The 18,336-nt window shown below is 45.8% G+C and overlaps 1 protein-coding gene across 1 annotated transcript in view; it reads right to left on the bottom strand.

Annotated features, from left to right (window-relative positions):
* NPC1 (NPC intracellular cholesterol transporter 1) overlaps window positions 1–16,135 on the bottom strand; it is a 49,025-nt gene extending 32,890 nt beyond the window's left edge. The window contains exons 1-2 of the mRNA XM_047696751.1: window positions 15,915–16,135; window positions 1,025–1,147 (exon numbers count right to left, since the gene is read on the bottom strand). Of these exons, the coding sequence (XP_047552707.1) occupies window positions 1,025–1,147; window positions 15,915–16,049 (258 nt within the window). The 5' untranslated portion in view covers window positions 16,050–16,135. The remainder of the gene's footprint in view (window positions 1–1,024; window positions 1,148–15,914) is intronic.
* Between the last annotated feature and the right edge of the window lie 2,201 nt (window positions 16,136–18,336).

Below are 18,336 nucleotides of genomic sequence, written 5' to 3'. Positions count from 1 at the left end.
CTCTCTCAAATAAATAAATACAATGTTTAAAACAATAAAAGGCTAACAAAGTTATTATTTATAAAAGAGGGAGTGGCAAAAATAGAGGCAACAGAAATATTACAGAATTTTTTTTTTAAAGATTTTTATTCATTTATTTGAGAGAGAGAGCACAAGCCAAGCGGGAGGGAGAACAGACTCCCTACTGAGCAGGGAGCCCAATGTGGGGCTCGATCCCAGGGCCCTGAGATCATGACCTGAGCTGAAGACAGACGCTTAAACTGACTGAGGCCCCCAGGCGCCCCTCAAATTTTTTTATTTGGAAGCTCACTCTCCTCCCTTGACAATCCGTTTTACCTCTTAGGTTTTATGTTTAAGTTTAACCCAAATGCTATTTACTACTTCCACTGGTTACTCCGTGGAAAGTCAGATGTCTTTCATAATTCTGATGAAAGCAGCATGTAGGTCGAGGAGGCCTGGTGCCCCGTGTCAACTTGATTTTACATTACCTAAGGCTCTAGAACAAGTCTTATCCTCTGGATTTTTCCAGTTCTTCTCTAATGTTCCTGTGTGTCAGGAATGGTAAGCAAGACAGCACAGAATAGAATCCTGGTAGCAACCAAAGCTCACAGATTCTGGGTGGAAAATGGAGGAATCACTAAACCGAGGACAAGGGAGTCATAGCCACCTAGCGGCCTCGCTGATTTGAGTCGTGAAACCCAGGAACCGGGGCGGGGGGGTGGGGGGGAAGCAAACTTCTAGTACATTTTCAAGAAGCTGCAAAGAGCCACACTTAGGTACCAAGGTCAGTCCCTCAGTAGTAACTTGCTGTGGGGAAGATGAGAAAGGCATAAAGTCAGCCCCAGGGAAATTCCACCCCAGAATTATGTTATCTTCTGTGCCCCAGTGCACCCCAGATAAGCATTTGGGATAAGATTTAAGCCTGTTAGTTTTAGCCCCTCCCCACCACCAATATTTATGGGATAATTACAGAGGATCTCCGATTAGCATCTTGTGTTCCCAGTGCCACCCACAGCAAACTTACCTGCATTAAGTCATACCCGTCCTTCGGCAAGGGTTTTGGTGGCCCCGAATACTGGCAGTTGTACCTCTTGTCTCCAGACGCAATTCCACACTCTCCATACCACACACAGGACTGTGCCAACACCTACAGAGTCGACACAAAACTCCATCCATCAGGGCCTCAAAGGCTAAGGGAAATTTCAACAGCAAAACACCAGTACAGAACCTTCCAACGTTACCCATAAATTGAAGTGGCAGCAAGAGGCACTGGGTAGTTAATGTTTTGAAAAATAATAATTAAAATAGACCAGATGCCCACAATGGGCTTATCAAGACAGTCAGTTAAGGAGGTCCTAGAAATTATTTACATGGTTTCTACTTCCTGCTAATTTGTTGATGAAAGGAAGCTATACGTCCTGAAAGATCACTAAAAATCCATGTAGAGGAAAAAAAGCAAGATAGTATGTGAGTCTGCAATTATTAAGGCCCTATTTTTGCACATCTGCATGTGAAACTAGCTCCAAATAACGAAGGAACATTTCCACATAATTTAGGTTAAATAGTATCAGCATATCATGAGTAACATGAAAAGCAAAACCCAGAACACCAACAAACCCTCAGAAGTAATGAGAATAAACATCTTGTCCTCAAGATTTAAGGAGAAAGCAAGGCATGTGCTAACTTTAAGGAAAACCAGCTCCGCAATCTTCAAAGAAAAATGTTGAACTCTTCCATGGAGGTTTCTCAAGGGCCACTCATATTCCCCATGTGAGAGTCACAAGGCTGTCAGAAAGCTGGGAAGGGGAGGAGGGTGCGGCATGAATCAGCATGTCAGCGAGCTCGGCCACGCTGGCCAGGGCCATAGACCTGCACGGGCTTGCAGTCATCTGTCCCACAGGGAAACAAAAGCTATCCAGAAGCAACCATGACTCCCAGGACACCTCACAGAAAAGCCATTAAAAAAAATCTGAGTCGAAGTAACAGAGTGAATTCTCTCCAGCATCAGTGGCATATGACCCACACATAGGCAAGGAGGTCAGTCTATTTGCTGGTCTCTGGCATCAAGATACAAATCTCACCATGGGCTCCTGAAATGCTAAAAACATGAAAGAAAAAACAGCTCACAGGAGGCTGGGGTGTGTATGTGCAGGGGAATCGGAGGGCTCAGAAAGACTTAATTCATTCTTCAGATATTTTAAGATTGATTTATTTATTTGAGAGAGAGTGCATAAGCGCAGGAAGGTCAGAGGGAGAGGGAGAGAATCCCAAGCAGACTCCCAGCTGACTGTGGAGCCTACTGTAGGGCTCCATCCCAAGACCCTGAGATCATGACCCGAGCTGAAACCAAGAGTCGGATGCCTAACCGACTAAGCCACCCAGTGCCTCTCATTCTCCAATATTTTACTTTATTTTTTAAAGATTTTATTTATTTATTTGACAGACAGAGATCACAAGCAGGCAGAGCGGCAGGCAGAGAGAGAGGGGGAAGCAGGCTCCCCGCCAAGCAGAGAGCCCGACTCGGGACTTGATCCCAGCACCCTGGGATCATGACCTGAGCCGAAGGCAGAGGCTTTAACCCACTGAGCCACCCAGGCGCCCCTCCAGGTATTTTAAAACAGAAACCATCACTTATTCCTATCAGGGCTCATTAAAAGTTATATGTTTACCCATAAGGAAGGGAAATTATACAAAGGAGGAAGTGACAAGTATTCAACAATGCCACATATCAAACCTTTGCCAAGAAGTTGCAAAATTCCACCACCATTTTGATTTAAAAAGAATCGCAGCAATTAGGCCACAAACCTAGTGATTCCAGGGAAAGTACTGCTTTTTCCAAAAATCCAGTTTTACAACTAAAAGGAAATTATCCATCTACTAACATTTGAAAAGGCTTTTTGCCTTTTTTGCAAAGAAGGTGGCATAACTGCTGATACTGACATTTAAATACAAGTGGCCCCTCACCCCCAGACCTGGCAGAATGCTCAACAGACCCAACGGGCAAGCAGGCCCGGGCCTGGGGCACTCTGGCAAGTCACCCACCGGAGTGACAGAAACCCAGTCAACAAACCACAGTTCTGGCATGAGAATGGGAGGTGGGTGTGGAGTCTCGGTTCCCTTTTCTCAGTGTTCAGCGCTATGAAAGAAAAGAAAGGCCCAGGGCACTGTGCTTCACAGTCATCCTTTATAACCCATAGCTCTTATTTCAACGCGAAGTTTCCATAGTCTGGCAGAATAGAGGTGGGACAGGGGAGTGGGGGAAGGTCAGGAGCCCCGGGTTCTGATCCTCAGGACCCAGGAGGCTCTCAATCAACGTGCACGCCGAGCCTGACGGCACGTGGGGCAGGTCCCTAGCCTGTGCCCAGCAGTTCTGCTCCCTGCGAACGGCTCATAACGGCCACCAATCTCACAGGTTTGCTGCGAAGATCGGATACGGGACTATATGTGGAAGTACTTGGTAAACTCAAAAGCACTATACAATCCAACGCAAGCAATGATTACCGGCTTCTAGCTGCTGGGACCTCAGTAAAGGTCCTAAAGACCTGAAGTAAAACACCTGACATTTCTTTGGGCTCAGGAAAACTGTGCTTGACTCAATGCTTGTAGGTTTGCTTCCCAAGGTCATCCTGCCTCTAGAAGCACACCCAACCCAGTGGGGCCCAAAGCCACTTACAAGCCATTTGCTTATGTGCTAGGCACTGTTTCACTGCTTTTCATATATTAATGCAATTAATCCTGATGAACAAGCTGATGACAGAGGTGTTATCATACCCATTTTATAGATGAGGAAATGGGAGACACAGAGAAGCTGATTCATGTAAGAGTGGCAGAGTCACAATTCAAACCAGAACATTCCAGTTCCAGAAAGAGACTCTGAATAAAGTGTAATCAACTGCATAACTTAGGTCCTCAGTCTAGCACCACACCGCCTCCCCACCCTACCTTGTACGAGGCACAGGCCTGGGTGCACTCACTTGCACAGCTGTGCTGGTGGGGAACCCTCCTTTCCCCCTCAGCTCTCTCTCACCTCCCCTCCCTCTGATCACCCTGGGCTGAAAACCTGAAAACCAGCTGGTGCTGGTGCGGCATTTCTCAGCCTCCTCAGGGGCCTCCACCACCTGACCCTCTCTTCTACCTTCTCAACCTCACCTCTTTGTGCATCCCTGTGCATCCTTTCGCCTGCTCCTACCAATAAACACCGTTCCGATTTCATCCTCCCTCTTGGTCAAACGACCCCAATGCCTCTCCAGCTGCACTTCTCGTGACCTGCCCCACAATCTCAGGCTTCCAAAGTAATCCAGACCTTCCTCCACTGCCGATCTCTCCTCCTGGGGAAGCTCCTTTCTGTGCCCCTTCCTTCCCTGCTGAGCCCACAGCCACCCTTTGTTCCCCTGTGCACTACTCCCCTGTGCACCCCCCCCCTACAGAGCCGCCAGCTGGGCTCTTCCTGAGCTGGGGCGCCACAGCTTTCTGATGCTCCGAAACCTCCATCCACCTTCCTGCAGCCTGTGAGACAAGCACCAGCTGCCCCACCTGACTCCTGTGTGCGCGCTCATGTCCCACCCCTCCCTACCTTCTGTCCCACACTGAGGGGGACCTGCCCAGCCCTGTGCCTTTGTGCCTCCCTCCCCGACACTCCCCAGGCTCCTGTTACCCACCAAGGCCACTCCTCGACCACCACCTCCCCTGGGGTCCTGGTGGGCCTGCGGGACCCAGGAAAGCACTGCCCCTCCCCTCCCTGAGCTCCACTGGTCCAGTGGCTCCCCGGACAGTATGCGGCCACCTCTTCCAGCATCTAGGCACTGGATCCCTCAATCCTCAGATCTGGGAGGCTGGTACTGGAACAACACCCTTGTACAGAAGAGCAAACTGCCAGTTACACAGGTAGAGTGACTCATCTGAGGCCACACCTAAAAATGGCCAAGCCAGACCCCACCCAAGGTCTGGCTGCTTCCTGGCTGTTCCAGAAGCCAGAGTTCCTTATAGCACAGGCTCCTCCCAGAGTCACCCCTGGCTGGGCCACGCTCATCTCTCATCTCACCAAGACCCTAGCTGGCGTTGGAATGACTGGATTTCCAGTCTCCAAATGGCCACTGCACAGCCGGTGGTCAGGACTTTATGGACCAAGATGACAGGTGCACCTTAGGATCCTCGGGACGTCCAGGCTGCGTGAGCTGACGCTGAGAGCAAGGGTGCACCGTGCAACCAGCAGCTCGCACACACAGCACACGCCTCCTTTCTAGGCAAAGCACCTGCTTTTCAAAAAGTGAGGTGTGGCTGAACACTGCCTTTACTAGGCTTCGAGAACTCCTGCTGTTGACTTCACATCTGTAAAGCCCACTTGGGGAAGCAACGCGGAAATAAACCTAGCAATGTCTGTGGTCTGCCGGGGCCCAAAGCGCGCCTGACCAAACCTGAGCTCAGGGCTGGAGACGGCCGGTGGCTGCACGGAACCGGCCGTCCTTCGGGTCACTGAGCTGTCCACCTAAAAGCTGTCCGTTTCATACCCAGTGTGTTTCACCAGGAGACATGAGCTCAGACGTCCTTCACACGAGAGAAAAGCCCACTGGCAAGGGCTGCAGAGAGCGAGCACGCTGTCAGTCACCACATTCAGACGGAGCAGAGAAGCATGACCGACCTCCAGGGCAAACAATCAGAAACTCCGGGCCTGACAGCCACGTGACATGTCTCGTTAAGGCGGCGCTCCGGGCCCAGAGATCTGAACCCAAAGGGTTCACAGTAGGTCTCGTGGACACCGACCAGGCATACAGAGCTATTTATAACCACAAGAACCATCTTATTGGAGCATTTTAAAATTTTACCGATTCCTAAAATGTTAAAAATAAAACGACTGTGGGATTTGTGTCTTCCTCTCCTTATGGACTCCATACACGCCATCACAAATCTGCAGCCATCATAGGTATATGCCGAGTAAGCACCTCCTTCTCAGATACAACCAATGCTACTGTAGTAGATCTGGGTCTTGTAGGCTTTTAATTCCTCCCAACAGATAACCGCTAGAGACGGACAAGTGAAGTCACTTTGAAACAGCTTTTTCACAAATAAGCCTCAACACTCCTGCACAGGCTGGCTTTCGGCTCAACCCAACTGCCCCACTGTATTCATCTGGCTCTTTCTCGTAGAGGGCCAAACAGGAAATACAGTAGGCTTATGGGCCGTAAGGTCTTTGCAGAGGATACTCAACTAACCTGTTGTAGCTCAAAAACAAGCACAGACGCCAGGCAAGTGATGGGCGTAGGAGGCAGGGAGCAAACTTTATTCACAACGACAGGCTCTGGCCAGGCCGAACCTGAGGGCTCCTGCCGTGGGATGAAGCAGAATTCACGAGAATCACAACGTCGGGTACGTGGGGAGAGAGGTTCCGAGGGCCGTTTCTGGCTATTGTGTGGACTCCCTAGGAAGACGGCAGAATCATCAGGCACAGAGCCCGGCTGCTGTATTTCCTCAGAAACTCTCTGCAGTACCTGCCCCTGCGCTTCCCGATGTAGGAACCGTCAAATCTCTCCATGAGCTGAAGGAGTTCAAACAGATGACGTAAGCAGTTCAGAAATGAGAACCACTGCTTGTTCTGGCTCTCCACCCGAATTCGGGAGTTACACGGCTAGAGTGAGTCTGCTTGCAAAGGTCAGGTCAGATGACTATTTCACAACATGCTCCGGAGCTTAGCCATCGGGTACGAGACTGGCCAGGGAAGTTTCTTGCAGTAATAACAGGGGTTCAGCAAGTTAAAAAAAAAAAAAAAGTCCCTTCTGCTACATGTCAGCCACTATAGCAACGGTTAAACAGACCCTGACGGGGAGCTCTACAGAAGCACACGGATCATGGGGAGAGGCTGTGGACACCGGCAGCAGTAAATCTCACTCCAGGCGGCCGCAGTAAATCTCAAGGCGGCCGCAGTAAATCTCAAGGACTAACGAACTCTTCAGAAAACGCTTCATGAACATCGGCCGCGTGCTAGACACAAAGTAAGGGGATTCCTTCCGTCCTGCCTGGCCTACTTCTCAGATACCCTCTAGCATAGTAGGGCAGCATTTTACAGGTACGGAAACGAAGGCTCAGGGAGGGCTCTCCGAGGTCATGTGGCCCCTAAGTGACAAAAGCAGTAACGAGAATGAAGATTTTGAAGGCCAAGTAAATCAAACATTCTCTATCCTGTCCCAGGGCCCCACTCCCCAGCTGCTCCAGCTCCGTCTGTAGGGATGCCCCCTCAGAGTGTCATACAGAGCGTCCCTCTGGGAACAAACATGTTCTCCTGCAGGAATAATGGCCACCGTTTTCATCTTCCTGCAGACGACTCTAGGCCACTGTCAAGTCACGTTGGTTACTGCTGAGCATCCTCAGTTTGAGGCCTGCACTGGCCACTGCTCGGCAGGCAGAGTGCCGGCCCGGGTCCTATCCCCTCTGCTACTGTCCTGGATGGGCAGAGCTCACAGCAGAACCTGGAGCCACACCAGCTCCAGTGCCAGCAAGATGGGTCAGGTAAGGGGTAGGGAGAGGCCTATGAAGGGAGCCGAGAGGCTGGCCTGGCCGGTCAGGACAACGCAGGATGGGATGGAGGGAGAGACACGGAGCATCCTACCCAGAGATTAAGCTGCCTGCCATTTCCCTGGAGTCAGGGAGGCAGACTAAACAAATATGGCAGCACATCTGGGGTGGAGGCTGGTCTGGTATGACTTCTGTTGATGGAAATCTCTGGATCTCTGTTTCACAGCTAACCTGGGGTGAACAGATCCACACAACAAAGGATACTCTGTGAGAGCACCAGGCATACCTATAAATGGGTGTTTCTTTCATACATTTTTTAGATAGATTCAGCTCATCTTCACTTTTCAAATCAGCCCTCCAGCTTGCAGTTGAAGGGACTTGCCCAAGGTCATACTACTAGTTGGTATTCGACATTTCTGAGCCTTTGCACCCACCGAAAAATAATCCAAAGCCACAAACTAAAACAAAACCATGAAGGTAGATGGGAGTGTATGCCGTCCACAGGTCTTTTCCTATGGAGTGTTCACACAGTGTGGCAGGTGAACAAAGGGACAGGCCAGCAGGATAAAACGATCCCTGATTCATCAGTGGCTTTTGGAGAAGCCAGAATGGAGCTAGGAGCAAGCCCTGAAGGAGATGCCCTATTGGCCATCTGGAACAGCTGCTGAACACTCATTCAATTTTGCCTGCTAAACATGGAGAATGTGGTAGCAAGATTTTGAATACATTTAGAAGGCAAATCAGAAGACCGTGGTTCAAGCCCTTAGTCCGCCATTTACTAGCTATGTGACTTTGGGACATCACTGGATCCTTAGTATCTGTAATTTCCTGCAAAACAGGAAACACAGCACCCCATGTGTTTTAGAGGGGTCCGGTGATGTTAAAACGGGACCAGATGTGTCCTCGCAATGGAGTACTACACACAAATTAGGTAACTCCTTTCTTAGTTTCTTGCAATCTAGAACATCATTTTAAAAAAGTTTTGAGTTAACTTACATACCAAGTTGATTGGTTTTTCGTAACAACTAGATAACCACCCCCCCCCCCATTTTCTCCGGTTTCCCTCTTGTCTACCTGGTTAAGCATTAATTCACCCTTCAAAGGTCAGTTCAAAAACTGACTGCCCATAACACTTTGTTCTTCCCTTTGTTAGACTACATTTTGCATTGTATTGTAATTTTATGTACCCCCCCCTTCTTCCAGTCAACTGTGAACAAGCCAAGGACAGAGGCTACTAACGGAAAACAGTTTATGGACTGCCTTCTGTACAGGGTCTACTTTTGTATCTACACTGTGCCCATAGCAACTACTTTACATTTATGAAACTAGTGAATGACAGGAACTTTGAGTTCCTCTGACCTAAGGGACAATAATAAGATAAAGAACAAATTTTAAAACTCCCCTCTCAAGTCCCCCAATAGCACACTTGCATCAGAAACAGGTTTGGGTCAAATATAAAACACAAAACAAACGAGAAACAGTTTTTCTTATTTTTTTCCCCTCAGTTTTCTTGCCAAAGCAAATATTCCAAACACTGAAAATAAGAGGCATAGTCCAAGCAAAGAAAAATTTGTTGGGCCACAGTTGATTACTGATTATCACCCAGAAAGCAATGCAATTCTGGTTTCTACCACCTCTGAATCCTTCTATCTTATCCCTACACCTAAACCCACGAAGGCCCAATGACCCAGTGACTCAGAAAAGAGACTCTTGGCCATACTGGAAATGGTAAAATACAGTTCTTGCTCTCAAGGAGCCTATAATCTACTACTTCAGTGCAAGCAATATTTTGCTCTCTTTCCATGAGAACCATAAGAAGTAGGCATAGATGTTAACCCAATTTTACAGAGGAAGAAGACAGAGGCTCTAGGGGATCACTGGTTTGCCCAAGATCACTCTTGGTGAGAGGAAAAGTCCAGACCAACACCCAGGTAAAGGCTGCTGCTGCAGTGTAAACACAGATTGAGAGGCTCAGAGAGAAGGCCCTCTAGCTGAGGGACAGGATAACAAATCTCACGGATAATGCAGCATTTGAACTGGGCCTTGGAAGACAGGCAGGATTTCGACAGCAAGTAGTTTATTTGGCTGGAGAGCTGATGCCTTTCACAGAACTACAGGTGACAGGGCAGAAAGGGGCACCCATGATCAGATTAGAGATGGTCTAACCCTGGCATCAGCAGTAGATAACGTGTCCTCCTTAAAACACCCTGCAAAGCCTCCCTTAGGGGAGGAGTGGAGGGTGGGGAAGGGTTACCCAGGAAAGAGAGATCATATTGTCTTCACACCAGAGGGATTCTTTGTTCTGGGTAATATGACAAACACTGAAGCAATACAAAGACCCATTCAGCAAGTCGTTTTCTTTCAGCCCACTCGCTAAAATAAAAACCTCATTTTCCCTTGATTACTTATGTTAATAAGATATCTGAGCACAGCCTCAATCAAGGGGTAGGAGAGACTGGGAAAAAGTAACCATCTGAAATTGGGGTGAATGTAGGTTTTCTTCAATGCTCTCAGGTCAAGAGATTAAACCACTGCTGATCTCTTCAGGAAAAATCATTTTAATGGCTTAATTCCTACCCATACCTCCCTATGTTCCAAGTTCCTCAAGAAAACGCCTGTAAAAATTATAGACAGGAGAGAGACACACGATTTCTCAAAACCACACACGTTATTTGGATGACCAGAAGGTTTACAAACCATGCAGTTTCATGTTCTTTCATCATCTGTAAGAACTAAAAATTAAGAAAGGCAAAAATCCCCCCAAATGTCTATCAGACCTTACAAAGGACAGTTAGGTCTGTTAATTCTGTGACAGAACTTCCTGAGTGCCCAGGCTCACCCCAGACAAGGTGCTGTCCCTGTAAGAATTCTAAAAGCAGACCGCCCCCCCCCACCACCTCCCAGTCTATTCAGGGGTACTGGGAGCCTCTGCCCATGTAAGGGAATTAATTTGTAATATAACAAAGGTATATTTCCAGTTAAGATTTACTGACCTTCCCAGGCATTTTGCAAGTGACTCATGATGAACCTCTAACCTATCTAAAAAGCCCTAGGAGGAGAGGCACTCATTGGCCATCAGTCTTGGATATTATCTTGAGGTGAAAGGATTTCAGAGGCGCATTAAAGCTACTTACCAGTGTAAAGCCCGTCTACCAGATCCTGACCTAAAACTCGAGGCAAACTGAAGAGCTGTATTTTCTTTAAGGCACAGAATTGCTCCTGTTTCTTGAGTTTTTACTACAGTGATAAGGTCTCTCCATAGATCATGTTACCTAATAACCCCAATAATCCTACATGGTATTGTTGGTCTTCAAAACAAAAGCAAAACCCTGAGGCTTGACATAGTAAAAGGCCCACAGCAAGAGCTAGTGAGTCATCAACCCACTGACCCCATTCCAAACCACCCCCTTGCTCCTCTGCCTCGCCTCCCAACCAGGCATCGAGATGTGCCCTCCCAGAAGCCCACACAGTTGGGGATCCCCTCTACATACAGAGAGGAGGGAGCCACAGCTCTTCTCTTGGCTCTTGGACCCTTCCTGGGTCAGCAAAACCTACCTGCTTCTAAGAACTACCCAGAAATTTAAGGAGAGGTTTTCCTAATCCAGGGAAAGCCCCGAATCTGCTTTCCCCTCTGATTTACTACCTCCTCCTTACTGACATGTACACGAGTGGGCACAAGGACAGAATCCCAGAGCTCCACTCCTGCGTCCTCATCTGGTTTAATCAGCGCTGTATCCTTAGACTTTATCCCCCAACTCTGGTTTTAAACGAGAAAACTGCAGACGCAGAAAGAGCAGTGAATGCAGTTAAGGGTTTGTCAATTTTCTCTGTACAAAGAGCCAGCTCTTCATTTCATTGATCCTTTCTCTTGTCTTTTCAGTTTCTCTAATTCACTTATTTCTCCTCTGATCTTTATTATTCCCTTCCTTCTACTAATTTGGGGCCTTGTTTTTTCTTTTTCTAGTTCCTTTCAGTATAAAGTTACAGTTACATTATTTGAGATTTTTCTTCTCCCTTGAAGTAGGCTGTATTGCTATGAACTTTGCTCTAAGAATGGCTTTTGCTGCATCCCATATATATCAGTAGGTCATACTTCTGTTTTAATTTGTCTCTAGGTATTTTTTAATTTCTCCTTTGATTTTCTTCAATGACCCATTGGTTGATCAGTAGCATGTAGTTTAATCTCCTCATTTTTGTGGGGTTTCCTCTTGTAATTAATTTGTCGTTTCATATAAAGTGGTCAGAAAAGATGCTTGGTAGGATTTCAACCTTCTTGAATTTATTGAGACTTGTTTCGTGACCCAACCCATGATTGATCCTACAGAATGTTCCATGTACACTAGAGGAAAATGTGTATTCTGCTGCTTTTAGAGGGAGTGCTGTCAATATCCATTAAGTCCCCCTGGTCTATTGTGTCATTTAACACTGATGTTTCCTTATTGATTTTTCATCCATTGATGAAAGTGGGCTATTAAATTCTCCTACTACTACTGGTTTCAACTTCTCCCTTTAAGTCTGTTAATATGTGTTTTATATATTCTGGTGCTCCAATGTTGGGTGCATGTATCTTTATAAATGTTGTATCTTCTTGCTGGATGGACCTCTTTATCATTACGTAATGAATGCCTTCCTTTGTCTCTTACTACAATCTTTGTTCTAAAGTCTATTTTGTCTGATAGAGTATAGCTACTTCAATATTCTTTCCATTTCCATTTGTATGGAATGTTTTTTTCCATCTCTTCACTTTCAGTCTGTGACTAGGGAAAAAGAGAAAGGGCTCAAAATCAAAAATGAAGAGAAGTGACAACTAACATCACAGAAATACAAAGGATCATAAGAGACTACTATGAAAAAATTACAAACCAACAAACTGGACAACCTTAAAGAAATAGATGAATTCCTAGAAATACACAACCTTGCAAGACTGAATGATGAAGAAATAGGAAATATGAAAAGACTGATTAATAGTAAGGAAGTCTCCTTCAGTAATCAAAAAATTGCCCAACAAACAAAAGTTCAGGGACCAACCAGAAGGCTTCACTGCCAAATTCCATCAAACATTAAAAGGTTTAATACCTACATTCAAAGTCTTCCAAAAAATTGAAGAGGAGGAAAAGTTTCCAAACACATTTTATGAGGCCAGCATCACCCGTGTACCAAAACCAGACCAGGGTGTTATTTAAGAAAAAAAAAAAAAAAATTACAGTCCAGTATCCTTTATGAACACAGATGCAAAAATCCTCAACCAAATATTACCACACCAAATCCAATAATACATTAAAAGGATCACATGCCATGATCAAGTGGGACTGATCCTATGGATTCAAGGATGGTTCAACATCTGTACATCAATCAATGTGATACCTCACATCAAAAAGATAACAGATAAAAATTATATGATCATCTTGATAAATGCAGAAAAAGCAGTTGACAAAATTCAACATTCACTTATGATGGATAATCTCAACAAAGTGGATATAGAAGGAACACACCTCAACATAATAAAGGCCATCATGACAATCCTACAGCTAAGATCATACTCAATGGGGAAAAGCTGAAAGTTCTTCATCGGAGAACAGGATGCCTATTCTTGTTCCTTTTGTTCAACACAGTATTGGAAGTCCTAGCCATGGCAATTAGGCAAAATAAATTAAGGCATCCAAATAAGAAAGGAAAAAGCTAAACTGTCACAATTTGCAGATGATATGATACATGAATTCAGGAAAATCACAGGATACAAAATCACTACACAAAAATCTGTGGCGTTTCCCCACACCACCAATGAAGCATCATAAAGAGAAATTAAGAAAATAATTCCATTTCCAATTACATCAAAAAGAAAAAAAATCTGGAATAAATTTAACCAACAAGGTGAAAACTGTAAGACACTGATGTGAGAAACTGAAGAAGACACAAAGAAATGGAAAGACAATTCTGTGCTCATGAATTGGAAGAATACGGTTAAAATGTTCATATCACCTAAAGCAATCTACAGATTCAGTGAAATGCCTATCAAAATTCCAAAGGCACACTTCAGAACAAGAACAAATAATTCTAAAATTTATGTGGAACCACAAAAGTCAAAAGAATCTTAGAAAAACAAGGCAGGAGATCTCACACTCCCTCATTTCAAACTATGTTACAAAGCTATAGTAATCAAAGTAGCAAGGTATTGGTATAAGAAAAGATACACAGATCAATGGAATAGAATTGAGAGCCTAGAAATAAACCCACACAGGTATGGACAATTAATCTACAACAAATGAGCCAAGAACATATGATAGAGAAAGGACAGTTTTTTCAATAACATGCTGGGCAAACTGGACAACTCTCTTACACCTTTCACAAAAATTATTTCAAAGTGTACTAAAGGGGCGCCTGGGTGGCTCAGTGGGTTAAAGCCTCTGCCTTCGGCTCAGGTCATGATCCCAGGGTTCTGGGATCAAGCCCCGTGTCGGGCTCTCTGCTCGGCGGGGAGCCTGCTTCCCCCGCCCCCCGCCTCTCTCTCTGCCTGCCTCTCTGCCTACTTGTGATCTCTGTCTGTCAAATAAATAAATAAAATCTTTAAAAAAAAAAAAGTGTACTAAAGACTTGACTAGAAGACCTGAAACCATAAAATTCCTAGAAGAAAACAGGTGTTAATCTTCTGGACATTAGTCTTTGTGGAGCTGACTCCAAAAACAAGAGAAATGAAAAAAAAAAAAAAAAAAGAAGAAGTGGGACTACACCAAACTAAAAAGCTTCTGCACAGCAAAGAAAACTAATATCAAAATGAAAAGGCAACCTACTGAATAGAACATATTTGCAAACCATATACCTGATAAAGGGTTGATATCCAAAAATATATAAAAAACCATACAACTCAACATCACCAACAAAAAAATAACCCAATTAAAAAATGGGCAGAAGATCTGAACAGATTTCCTCAAAGACATACAGATAGCACACAAGACATACAATAGCTACGTGAAAAGATGCTCATGCTCAAGATCACTATTAGGGAAATGCAAATCAAAATCACAATGAGGGATCACCCTGCACCTGTTACAATGGATATTATCAAAGAGACAAGAAATGACGAGAGTTGGTGAGGGTGTGGAGAAAGGGAAGCACTTGTATACTGTTGGTGGGACTGTAAATTGGTACAACCATGGTGGAAAAGACTATGTGATTTCTCAAAAAATTAAGAACAGAAATACCTTATGACCTAGACATTCTACCCCTGAACAGTTACACGAAGAAAATGAAAACACTAATTTGAAAAGATATATGCACCCCTACATTCACAGCAGCATTATTCACAATAATCAAGGTACGTAAACAACCTAAATGTCCACAGACAGATGAATGAATAAAGATGTGATAGATTTACTTATACAATGGAATACCAATCAGATATAAAAAAAAAATGAGATCTTGCTATTTGCAACAACAGGGATGGACCTTGAGGGGATTATGCTAAGTAAAATAAGTCCGATAGAGAAAGACAAATACAGGTGATTTCACTGATATGTGGAATCTAACAAATCAAACCAAACCAAACTCACAGATCCAGTCACAGACTAGAGGGGAAGGCGGTTGGGGAATGGGCAAAATGGGTGAAGGGTCAACTGTATAGTGATGAATATTAAGTAGACTGTGATAACTTTATAGTGTACACAGATGTTAAATTACAAAGCTGTGCACCAGAAACTTACGTAATAACAATAAACAGCAGCGAGGCATTCAAGCCCTAGGTTACTTGAACCAAGGAAAAGCTGACCCAGGGAGTTAGGCCACTGAGCTCTAGGCCCCATTCTGCAGCTTGCTAATACTGTGACAAGGAGAAACTCAATTACCCTCTGCTGGGTCTCAGTTTCTAAATTGTAAAAGAGAGTTAATGACAAGTAACTCACGCTGTCAATAAAACCAAGCTGAGTTACTCAGGACTGTTTCAATTTGGCACTTGGCAATTTGTTTCCCTTCTTTACCCTCCCCACCCCCACCATATCCAGGAGAGAAAGGAAAATAAAGGGGTAGAATATTCTAAACAAATTCAGAAAGAGTTCGTGCGCATGTGGCCGGATTTTTTTTTTTTTTTTTTACAGGCAGGTTAAATAAATAGGATCCCTCCTCCTCTCTACCCGCTTTCGTCCTTCCCCGTGATTGCACATCCTAAACCCAGAAATTAGGTGACCGCAGCTGGAATGAGATCAAGCAAGCTGCTTCCAGTTGCCCCCTCTTCCAGACCAGAAAGAAGAGTGCGCGGCCAGGGAAAGAACCCGGAGCAGGGGTGGGGGTAGGGGTGTGCCAGGGGCTCCATCGCTGAACCAACTTCCCCAGGACCAGCTGGACCCGCGCCGGCCCTCGCCGCCTCGCGCCCCCGCCTCGTCCCCCCAGGCCCTCGCGGGTCGCGGACGTCCGCTCACCTGCGCGGGACAGAGCAGCAGCAGGAGAAGGCTAAGCGCTGGGCCGCGCGCGGTCATGCTGCCGCGGTGCCGGGCTGCAGACAGCGGCGGGATTCGGCTGGGCTCGCCCCGGCTCGGCGAGCAGGGCTGCCTCATGACGCCGTGCCAGCCTAGGGAGGGAGCAGACGCCGGCGGCGGATTACTAGCGTAGGGCAGGAAGAAAGAGGAAGGCGTCGTCGGCTCCTCCCCTTTCTGGGCGGTGCCGCTGACGGGACGCCCGGGACCCGTTCTGGGGCGGGGCCGACCCGGGGAAGGCGGGGCGGGGGCGGGGCCTGACTGGGCAGCGCCCCTTTGGCGGGGCTTCCTCTGCAGGGTCCGCTGTGCGTTTCGCGGCCCTGCGGTTTTGGGGGTGCGACTTACGGTAGGGATCCCAGACTGGGGCAGCCGAACTTCTGGAATCCGGCTGGGAGGATATTGCTGGAGTTGGCCGAAAGTGTGTGGCTTTGATGTTTTAACTCTTTTTCCCCTTTTTGTCTTTCCCGGACGGGGGACGGTGGGCGAGAGGGTTTTTAGCAAATGGGACCGCTTGGAGATTGTTTTCCCAATTCCGATCCCACTCCTCAGCGGAGTAGGTTTTGATTTCGGCCCAGGTTAGCACTCCGAGCGAATTCTCCTCCCCAGACTCAGCCACCGAAAACGAATCCGTGCCCGGGATTCAGTTACGCCCCGAGCGGTGGCCTGACCTTGTGCTTACCCCGGAGCGCGAGAGGCGGAGCATGGCGGTGGGCGGTGCTCCCGAGCCAACCAATCTCCGCTGGGTGACTTCGCGGGCGACGCTTGCAAAAGTGCTGGAAGTGCGCCTCCCGCTGGCGGAGCTGCGCGTAGCGTCGCTTTGGACCAGTCGGCGGGAGAAGACCCCCACCCCAACTGAACCCCCCACATCTGCCCGCAAGGTTGACCCAGAGGTGCGACCTGAGTCCGTTCTTAATTTCCAGGTGAAGTCGGGTAACACAAAGACAAAGAAGTGTCTTCATTTTTGAGCCTTGCACATATTATCTGTTTTGCTCTGGCGCTTATTTTTGATTATATGCTTTTCTAGTAACACTTTCCCTCAGATTTCCATTATTGAGATCGTTCAAAAGCCTCAGTCATTATCATTTTGAAGTTAAGGAAAGGTAAGTAAGGATCTCTTTTCCCAACGTGGAAGCCAGTTTACAATGAAAAGACTAAATATCCATCTGTAACAATGATCAAACCCAGTCCTAGGAGGGACCGTGATGCAGGTGATAGTACCAGCGTCGCTTACAACGCGTCTGCTTTCTGTACTGTCTTGCCTCCTCATCTCCTCGGCCCTGAGATGTCCACCAGGCTGCCTGGGCGTTGAGACTATAGGGATTTCCTCCAGACCTTCAATCCCAGATCCTACGTGAGGGCTTCTTGGCACTCTTTTGCCCCAGGTGATTCATTTGAGATGAAGTAGTGAGTTCTGCAGGGACTCAAACTGTTGTCACTGAGCAGCAGTATGCGCATCACCTGGGAATTTGTTAGAACTGCCTGGACCCACTGAATCAGAAACCCCGGAATGAGCCAGCTCTTTGAGTTTTTAACAAGCCTTCCAAGTGGTTCCAATGCACACTCAAATTCTACACTTAACTGCTCTAAAGGATTCCTGGGATTCTGGACGATTATTACCCTTCCAATTTTAGCCAAGTCCTAATGGAAAAAAGAAAAAAAAAGTCTTCACTAAATAATTTACTTGAGTAGAGGAAATATGAGACATTTCTGGGATGGGCAGAAATTTTGAGGCCTCACACATTATGTTCACTATTCACCAAAACCATAACAAAAAGACCTTTAGCCATTTTTTTTCTAGTTCTTTTGCACGACTTCAAAAATACCCAAACATCTAGGAAATATTTTAAAAATAAACTACCATATATCTAAGAGAAATGTGTTTTGTTTTTTGTTGTTGTTGATAAAGTAATTCATACTTATAGTAGAAACTTTGAAAATACACAAAAGTTTAGGGACAGAATAAAAACATTTTATAATTCTATCATGGGTAATCAGTTACACTGTGGTGTATTTTTTCTTTCTGTAAAAATTGTTTTAACACGGTTGAGATCCTAGAAGAGACTTTTTGTTAGTTTAGGTAATATTTAATACCGCTATCATTATAAACACCATTGAACATTGACTGCATAATAGTAAAGGAGAAAGTAAAAGGGAAAATGAAATTATTAGAAACACATCTTTATAAATATGCAGAAACATTTTGGAAGACTCTGCATCTGAAAGCATATATGTGAATATAATATATGGACTTTTAAAATAAGTGGGACATACTGTACACAGTTTGAAGCTTGCTTTTTTTTTTCACATTTAACAATATGCTTTCTCCACCTCACTACCTCTACTAGCTCTGTAGGATTTTATTATGTGT

The sequence above is a fragment of the Lutra lutra genome, chromosome 12 (assembly GCF_902655055.1).
Source record: "Lutra lutra chromosome 12, mLutLut1.2, whole genome shotgun sequence".
NCBI classification, from domain to species: domain Eukaryota; kingdom Metazoa; phylum Chordata; class Mammalia; order Carnivora; family Mustelidae; genus Lutra; species Lutra lutra.
This window is presented reverse-complemented; position numbering and strand designations above follow the sequence as displayed.